The sequence below is a fragment of the Procambarus clarkii genome, chromosome 19, assembly GCF_040958095.1.
Source record: "Procambarus clarkii isolate CNS0578487 chromosome 19, FALCON_Pclarkii_2.0, whole genome shotgun sequence".
Lineage (NCBI taxonomy): Eukaryota > Metazoa > Arthropoda > Malacostraca > Decapoda > Cambaridae > Procambarus > Procambarus clarkii.
This window is the reverse complement of record NC_091168.1, coordinates 31,528,346-31,538,421: the sequence shown is the minus strand read 5'-3', so window position 1 is coordinate 31,538,421 and position 10,076 is coordinate 31,528,346. Positions and strand designations below refer to the sequence as shown.

The following is a 10,076-nucleotide window of genomic DNA, read 5'->3' as shown; positions in this document are numbered from 1 at the left end:
CAGAAGGTGTAATGGTGGGGGCTACAGGTGTCCTGAAGGGGAGCAAGAGGAGGGGCTGCAAAAGGTGTACTGGTGGGGGCTACAAGTGTGCCAGTGGGGCTACAGAAGATATCGGTGGGGGCTGAAGGTGTACTAGTAAGGGGCTAGAGAAGGTGTACCGATTAGGGGCTATAAAAGCTGTATCGATGGCCGGGAGGGGGGACTACAAGAGCTGGTAAATTGACAGCAAACTACCGGTTGAGAGTGGCGACAGGTGTACTGCCTGGTTGAGAAAGGGGGGGGGAACAGTCAGAAGGTGTACAGATCTCGTGCTACACGAGGTATACCAGCTGATGGGAGGGGCTATACTACCGGAGGTATACCATAGGGTGGGTGGGGGGCAACAACCCCCCATGAGAGAGGGGGGGCCAGCTGACGGGATGTAAACAGAGAGCCTCGACTGCCGTGACGTCAGTTGCACCATGTCCAGCAGTGATGGCGCCCACTCGCTGAGGAGACACGCTCTCAGGTCTCCCAAGAAATCCAAGAAAGGCGACGACAGGAGTACCCCCAAGTCGCCCAACCTGAGCGTGCACACCAAGAACTTCTACATCGCCTCGTACCCGGTGGTGCTGGTCTTCAACCTCCTCCGTTCAGTGCTGTATCACATATTCTTACTCTTGAAAACGTTGGTCCGGGCGGGCAGCTACCTGGCCCAGGGCCGGACCGAGGCGCCACATTCAACTGGCCTCATCACCGAGCTGGATAGTGTGGGGGTGGAGGGTAGAGGAGGCTCGGGCCAGGTGGAAGAAGGCACTCAGGTGGACTTAAGTGTGTTAGAGATGCCGCCCAAGACCAATCCTGGGCCCGGAGACCCGCTCCTGGCCAAGCAGAAGCACCATCATCGCAAGGCTTTTGAGTACATCTCCAAGGCCCTCAAGATCGACGAGGAGAATGAAGGTAGGACTACTACATGCAGCTTGGCTAGTTGGGCTGGTGGAGGAGGAGCTGTGGCTCTGGGGTCCCGCCTCACCACCGTGCAAAAAAATTTTGTATTCCCGGGGAGAAAAATTACGTGTTCCACGCAAGACGGGCCATTGGCAAATTTTTGAACTTGTGCTACCCGACCCAACAAGTGCCAACTATCCCAAACCATACCAACCATCCCATCCCAAACCATCCCAACTCAACCCAACACATTCCTACCTAACTTATACCAACCATCCCACGCCAACCCAACTCATCCCATTCCAGCCCATCCCATCCAAACCCAATCCAAAACATCCAGTGTATAAATTGAACAGAACCCCATTCCAGGACATATTATTTATTTATTTATGCATATACAAGAATGTACATTGGGAATGTGAGGATACATAATATGGTAATTACAGTCTTGTAAAGCCACTAGCACGCGCAGCGTTTCGGGCAGGTCCTTAATCTAAGAAAATTTTAAGGAGGTAAATACTTGCAAAATTTATAGACAAAAAAATGATAACAGTTACATGAAATGAAAAAAAGAAGATGAGAGAAAATTGTAAGTACAGTAAATTAAAGCACATAGGTAGCTAAGATTGATTGCAATGACAGCTTGAATGGTAGTTGACAAAAATTGGTAGGCACAATACAGCATATGGCTAGCACATAAAAGAAGACAGCAATGAACACAATGATAAGGTTGTTTGATACTACATAAAAATTAGGAGATTGGGTAACACTAGGTACAGAGCAAATTTAAAGCTCAGTGTAGGAAACTAAGAAGATGAAATTAGGTACTTTTTGGTTTTGCATTTAAATAAGGCAAAAGTTTTACAGCTTTTCAATTCACTAGAGAGCGAGTTCCATAGACTAGGTCCCTTAATTTGCATAGAGTGTTTAAGTACTGTACAGTCATATCTACATTTTAAACTGTGGATGGCATTTTTCCTTTGCCACTTCATTTTGTAGCTCATTCCATCTGTTTATAATAATTAATGATTCATTGTGTCGGGGGGCAGGAAGCCCCAGTGTATTCATACACGTTTGGCTTTTATCGAGGTCCCCCCCCCCCCCCATGCTGAATTACTAACCCCAGCCCAGGATGCAACCCCACAACAAGCTGATTAACTCCTAAATACCTATTCACTGTTAGGTGAAAGGAAATGTGCTCGACCGTTTCTGTTCCGCCCGGCATTCGAACCTGAAATTCTCGATTGTTAATCGAGAATGAACCCGATTTTTCTGCCGGGACCCTCTGTTTACTATCCTGACGCTAACAAGAATTTTATAATGTCTCTGGCTCACTTGGGTATTTCGTTTCCATCTGTGCCCCCTTGTTGGTGTACCATTGATGCTAAGTATCAGGGACCTATATAGATTCATCAAGCAGTAATACATATCTTGATGAGAAAATAGATTTTTTAGAAAATTGTGGAGAGTGCCTCTGGGAACACCCAGTGCATAGGTTCGAATCCTCATCACAGCTCCTGTGGATGTCTTCATTATATATATTGTTATAACAATATAACAGGCCTTTATATCAACATTGTTATAACAATAACAACATTTGACTAGGAAGTTTTTTTTAGCCACCATAGACTGAGAAGATGTACAGGTTTGTAAGTAGATGCATAAATGCTTGTTGAAGCCAGGCCCTGTTGAGTTTGTGTGTAATTACCCAAGTGTAGGTACAGAATGAGAGCTGCACTTATGGTGTCACGACCTTCCAGTACTGTACTCTTTGTAATTTGACCTGTTAAAACAATTTTTTTTTTATTTACAAGTTCTTACATTCTTGTCCAGCCATTAGCACGCATAATGTTTCGGGCAAGTTTTTAATCCTATGTTTCCCGGAATACGACCCGCCAAATAGTTTAACAACCAGGTACCCATTTTACTGTTGGATAAACAGAGGCTACAGTTAAGGATTGATGCCCAGTAAATCCTTCCCGACCAGGATACAAACCCAGGCCAAAATACTCGCGAAATGCCAGACGAGTGTCTTACCGCTTCACCACAGACTCGGTTGTACTCACCCAATAGGCTCAGGAATCTGTACGCCAGTTGATTGACAGTTGAGAGGCGGGACCAAAGAGCCAGAGCTCAACCCCCCCGCAAACACAACTAGGTGAGTACAGGGACTGACACTGATGGTTTTGACCTCTACCACCTTCTCACTTTAACTGTGTGCGTGTGCACGGATCTTGGGCAACCCCCAAAAGCTTGTATGAATGTTAACAGACAGGTTTACTGTACTTTGAAATATACCTGTGATGATGGATGATTAACAAACTGCATCCACAGGTTTAGCCATGTTGCATTTCAGAATCAGGGCAGCCAATATGAAAGAAACTTTGGAATTTACCATTAACATTGTTAATGCTTTACTGTTTTACTGTTAATGTTTTACCATTAACATTACTAAATACTTTAGTAATGGTTTAAGGTTGCTTGTTGGAGGTCTGTTCAGCAAATATCATGCAGACTTTTTTGTCTTTTTTTAATATTAGCATGTTTCATATTACATGTTGAAATCTAAAAATTAATTACAGAATTTTTCATTTATATACATTATTTTATTTTTGTATTTATTAATTTTACATATTACAGCTGTTCCGCATTGTTAACCAACCTGTTACTGGTCGTACCCAATGGTGCTGAACCAACTATTGTATGACACACACACACTCACACGTCATCCATTCCTTCACACTTGACACTGGGTGCACTTGTTCTGGGATTCACTTGTTTTGTTCCATTATGTTTAATGAACTGCATTTGATTTTACCTATGTTGTATTTACAAAAGTATAAAAAATATATACAGTACTGTATAAGGTAAGGTAATATTACCGGTTATTGGACACCTGATTATTTACATTCACAGCAGACTAAAAGCGATTTATAGTTTTTGCCTAAACAGTCGTCTAACTCCTGGGTATCTAATTTTCTGCTTTGTGAACAAAAGGCATTAGATGGATGGAAAAAGGCCAAAATGCCTCGCTTGAGCTGAATACTAGCACCAGGCCAATTGTGGTGGCAGTGGGCTACCCAGACACATTGTTTGTTACCCATTATGCACCTTTTTAGGTGACGACCCATGTCATCCTACCGATTAGTTTAAGAACCATACATCTAATGTATTTAAAAATCAAATAAAATAAAATGTGACCCCCTTTCAATATTATGATCATTAAAGTATTTTTAAATTTTATAAGAATCATGGGAAATTGAATATTATAGTACTGTATTCATCTGGTTTTGTGTTACCGGTAGATACCTGGATTATAATTGTCAATTATTCCTGGATTGTAATTTTTATACCAAATTTTTTAATTTCTTTACCAGTAAAAATTATAGCAGATACCTGGATAAATTGGTGGGTAATTTCAATTACACACCAATTTTATTGAAGAGTAATTGAAAAGTCATTTGCACTTTTTTTTATTTTACTCCTGTGTCTGGCAGCCGTGTAGCTACGTATGATTTAAAATATAATCATGTCAGTACAGGGGATATCTTATTTATGTACATAAATATGATAAAAACTATTTTGTAAATCTACTGGTATGCAGTGCTTGGAAGTGCAGTACTGTATATGTATGGATAGGTTATATTATATGCATGCATTAAAGGTCCTGGTAGTAGTCGGGTTCGTTCTCGACTTAGTCGAGAATTTTGGGTTCGAATCCAGGGCAGGACAGAAATGGCTGGGCACATTTCGTACTGCCTAATGCATCTGTTCACCTAGCAGCAAGTAGGTACCCTGTACCTAGGAGTTAGTCAGCTTGTTGCATCCTGGTTGGGGTCAGTAGTTCGACCTGGGGGGTGGTGGGGGGCCTCGATATAATCCTAACTTGTATGAATACACTCTGGCTTCCTGTTCCCCGACACAATGAATTAATTATTTATGAGACATTGTATTGCTTGGATACAAAACTTTGAGGTGCTACACTACTTGGGTACAGAATATATTGGGAAAATAAAAACTTCATTGTGCAGCCACGTTCATGATTTTTTTTTTTATCTAAGCAGCACAGTGCCCCACAGGCAATCCTTACGTTAGGCCTTGATTATTTATTTAAACATTGAATTATTAATAAAAACAAAGCATATTTTTTCAGCATTGATGAATTGTATACAGTACAGCATAATTGAGAGGGGCAAGAAGTAAATTTTATTGAGGGTGAAATGTGGATCTTACCCAGTCGAAGAATTACCAGTTTGTTTGACCATATTTGTATGTATACAAGTCACTTGGCGTGAAATTGATGTTATTGTGATTTCTGTGTGTAATGAAGTAAGGGTGAAGATGTAGAACAGTGTGTTGATGGAGCCCGGGTGCATGTGGGAATTGTGTAAAACCCTGGTTTGTGTCTCGGAGAGACTGCAGGATCCATGTGAGATCAGTAGAACTCCTGGTTACAATTCTTTTAACCATGTCGTGGCACATTCGATTAAGGCATGTCTGGGATCCTCTCGGATGTAGGTTCAATACCTCATCACGGCCCTTGTGGATTTGTTCATTTGATGCATCACACTATTGTGATTTCTGCGTATAATCATTATAAAAACTTTTCTGGTTTGTCCAAATTCAATAATACGGAAGTTTATTTTCTAGAGGTCCATCACAACATTCAGTGTACCTGTATTTTCAACCATGTAGTTATTATAAGCACGTTCATGTTAGGAGGATGGGATGAGTTTTTGTATACCTCATCCAAATAGTACAGTGATAGATCTGTAAACAAATAGTGCAGTTCCCATGTGGACCTGTAAACAAATAGTGCAGTTCCCATGTGGACCTGTAAACAAATAGTGCAGTTCCCATGTGGACCTGTAAACAAATAGTGCAGTTCCCATGTGGACCTGTAAACAAATAGTGCAGTTTCCTATGGACCTGTAAACAAATAGTGCAGTTCCCTATGGATCTGTAAACAAATAGTGCAGTTCCCTTTGGACCTGTAAGCAAATAGTGCAGTTACCTATGAACCTGTAAACAAATAGTGTAGCTCCCTGTGGACCTGTAAACAAATAGTGCAGTTCCCTGTGGACCTGTAAACAAATAGTGCAGTTCCCTATGGACCTGTAAACAAATAGTGCAGTTCCCTATGGACCTGTAAACAAATAGTGCAGTTCCCTATGGACCTGTAAGCAAATAGTGCAGTTCCCTATGGACCTGTAAGCAAATAGTGCAGTTCCCTATGGACCTGTAAACAAATAGTGCATAGCCCAATGGATCTGTATTGAGTATACAAATAGTAGAGTACCCAGTGTACTTGTATACAAATACAGTACAGTAGTGCAGTGTCTGGGCCTTTATCTGCAAAGCTTAGGGTAGGTAGGTTAAGTGTTCATGATTTGGATAGTTCTACAGTTCCATGTAAAATGTCTCTTTCCAGTATGATCCTTTCCAAAACAGTGTAGAAGACTGTGACTTTGTTAGTCTAACCATTTTGGTCATACCTGTCAAGGTTAAACAGGTCGGGTCACATTTTCCTGTCAGCTTTTGGGAGAACGGAATTGGTAGGTCATCGTACATTTTACGAAATAGATTTAGCCCAAGAATTAAGTAATTCCTTCCTAATGCCTTAAACTATAACAAATTTCTAGCAATATGTTTTATACATTATAGTAATTTTTAAGATAATTCATTTTATATATTCTACAATACTGTGCTATTAATTAAATACTGTATATTTAATCTTCAATTAAGATTAAAATTCACATTCACAGTACAATTTGAGCTATATTATTTTATTGACCTTTTTAATGTCATGAAAATTGAGAAACTTCAATGCAGTCATATTTGTACAGAGGATATGTAAAAGCAAAAATGTGATAGACAGCGTGGGAAGTAATGTAGATGGGACATCTGCTCTCTTCCCTTTATTTTTGTATCTGTACTCTGAAGCACATACATAGTAGAAGGGAGGGATTGTACTTGTCTTGTATGCTCCCAGTACAGATAAATAAAGTCGTGTACAGATGATACTGAACTTGTGTATGCACAGGCGGCTCACATATTTACATTTACTACCTTATCCTCTGCTACACTATACAGTATAAGCTGGGCATATTTTTTTCCAAATCAGATGTTAAGAAAATAGCGTTTGAACTGTGAGTTGATTTAAAATACTGTATATCGGGTTGATCTTTGCATTCTGTAGAAGAAGGTTTTCAAATCTGACACATCATGGTTTGTGCTAAATTTATGGTCTTTTGGCATTAGGTAATGGAAGCTGTATCTGGACAGACACTGGTTACCAGACTTTAGTACAGGGGCAAGTACTAAAGTACAGGGGTTTAGTACATTGCCAAGTAAAATAAAAAGTGTAACACAGAAATAAATTACAAAAATGCCAGGATCTCGTTGAATATATATACTACGTACTCTCAAAACATATAAGTACATGAAATATATCTAATACAGAACTACAGATGCTGAATCACAATAACGTAGCTGAAGATATGATGACCAAACCACACGTCAGGAGATGGAGAATCGTCATCGTTTCTTCATCTTCTGATGTGTGGTTTGATCATCATAATAAAGAACTGATAGACTAAATATTACCTGTATAACATTAATTTTTTCCATGATTCAGTGTATGACACATGAAAATGAGTTATTTTTTAGTCAAATTAATGGGTTATATTTGATTTTATTTCTATTATAAACTTTATGATGATAGAAGATAGAAACCTAGAAAAGGTCATTATGGAAAATATGCAATGTATTCAGAAACCAGCACTAAAATCTCTCTCTCTTCTTATCCTGACACCAAAAATCATGTTTCTCCAAATCATTTGAAAATGGAGACATGAGGCAAACATGCCATGCTGTCTTGCATATTTTTATTGGTCAATGGTTCCCAAGAAATGACCCACTGATTATCAGTGTCCAGATACTAGTGTCAGGACACAAGAATCAGAATTATATCTTGCCAAACAATATGAAAATTACTGCTAAAGATTATACTACCTCTGCTACCATGTCCAGTAATATCAGATCTTAACACTCGGTGATTCCCTAAAAATGCGACCATCAAACATTGAGGTATATACTGTACCTGGTGCCAGAGTCTGACACCCCTGGAATGCAGTGTCTGGACACCCACCGGACTTACCATCCAGAAACCAGGACTTATTATGTTATTTTAGGAGTGTTGCCTAGTCTAATACATTACAATTAAACTGCATTTGGTGGTCGAGTCAACCAGGTTGTTAGATGCAGCTGCTTGCAGTCTGACATGTGAATCACAGCCCAGTTGATCAGGTATCCATTGGAAGGGTTTATCAAGTTCTCTTTTGAATATCTTGGAAGGCCAGCTAGTTGTACTTCTTATATTCAGAGAGTGTTAAAAAGTTTTAGGCCCTTAATGATGATAGAATTGTCTTAATGTTGCACCTTTGCTTTTCAACAAGGCTACTAGTGAAATTCCCTTATAGGTGGGTTGTGTGTGCAACGTTGTCTGGAAACAAGTGGCAGTGTGTCTGTTTACTTCACTTATGGCGTATTATTCCATAAGTTATTATGGAATATGAAACCATAATTCCTGACACCACAATATTTTAGTTAAGTTACATCTCTGTGGATATTGTATGCTCTGCAACCATTCACAATGTATTAATAAACACATTGAGGAGAAAATCCACAGGAGCCGTGATAAGGATTCGAACCTATGCACTGGGTATTCCCAGACGCATGCTCTGAGCGATTAGGCCACAACATGGTCAAAAGACTTGCAGCCTAGGGTTCTCCTGATCCCACAAGGATGCCCGAGGCTTCCACTGAAGACGAACTAGGATTTCACACAATTCCCCCAAAGTTGAAATTCTTTTGACCATGTCATGGCCTAGTCGTTTAGAGCGTGCATCTGGTAATACCCAGCACATAGATCCTCATCACAGCTCCTGTGGATTTTCTCATTGATACACTTATATCACGTTCCAGTACAGTAGCACCTTGGTTTTCAAATTTAATCCGTTCCCTGAGACGGCTCGTAAACCGAAACAAATTTTCCCCATAAGAACTACAGTACAGTACTGTACTTTAATGTAAATTGAATTAATCTGTTCCACACTCTCAAAAATATTAACTTCAAAATATACTTCATACATAATACACACACACATTTTGTGCTATAGTATATACAAGTTATAGCTTACCTTTATTGATGACTCTTGTTGGTGTATGGAAGACGGTGAGGAAGAGAGGTGTTAGTGTTTGGAAGGGGAGTCCCCCCTTCCATTATAACATCAGGTAATGATTACTTTTTTGGGATACTCTCTCTCCCACGTTTTGCAGGCATACCACTAGGACCTGGTTTTGGCTCGCTGCTTGTCATACAATGCCATGTGGCATTGTTAAAGGGCTTGGTTTTCAGAGATTGTTTTAATTCAGCAGATAAATGATATTTATTACAGTACTGTATATTCATAATACAGCAAAGTGATAGTAAAGACAGTCAAGTAAATCATAGTTAGGCCTATTGAGATTATTCCTTGGAACCACATAATATACCACTGTATGCTGTATACAGATACAGTACCAAAATGCATATGCTAATGATTAATATCATTTAACGTTTAAATAATTTTAGCCTAAAGTAACTTTGCTCGTTTGTCCTGTATAACAATACTAGTTAAGTTGTAAGTCACTGGCCCAAATCTGTAACTACTAAAGTGTAGTTATAGGATGAGAGGCTACACTCTTGGTGTTCCATTTTCCATGTAATCTGTCATATGACCCTGAAACTAAGTGATGGTTTTAGCATCTACCACCACCTCACTTCTAATGTTCCAACCATCTGCAACTGCTTGCAGAAGAAAATATGTGTAACTTGTGTTTATAGGAAGCAAGACCAAGCTCTCCCATAATGGCCGAGTAGGTTAAGGGGAAGCATCTGGGAGTCACAAGAATGCTGGGTCAAATCCCCCACACTGCTTCAAATGATTTTGTTATTGATATATCACACCATTGTGATTTTTGTGTGTTGTGAAGGGTTTGTTCTCAGAGGTTTTGGGGTCTGACGGCTAAGCGGACAGCGCTCGGGATTCATAGTCCTAAGGTTCCGGTTCGATCCCTGGTGGAGGCGGAAACAAGTGGTCAGAGTT

General features: G+C 39.9%; 1 protein-coding gene across 2 annotated transcripts in view; it reads left to right on the top strand.

Moving 5' to 3' along the window:
- Nucleotides 1-392: 392 nt before the first annotated feature.
- spas (spastin) overlaps nt 393-10,076 on the top strand; it is a 121,589-nt gene continuing 111,905 nt past the window's right edge. The window contains exon 1 of one of the 2 annotated variants that reach the window (XM_045741007.2): nt 393-939. In XM_045741007.2, the coding sequence (XP_045596963.1) occupies nt 462-939 (478 nt within the window). In that variant the 5' untranslated portion in view covers nt 393-461. The remainder of the gene's footprint in view (nt 940-10,076) is intronic. The other variant, XM_045741006.2, reaches the window with a different exon arrangement.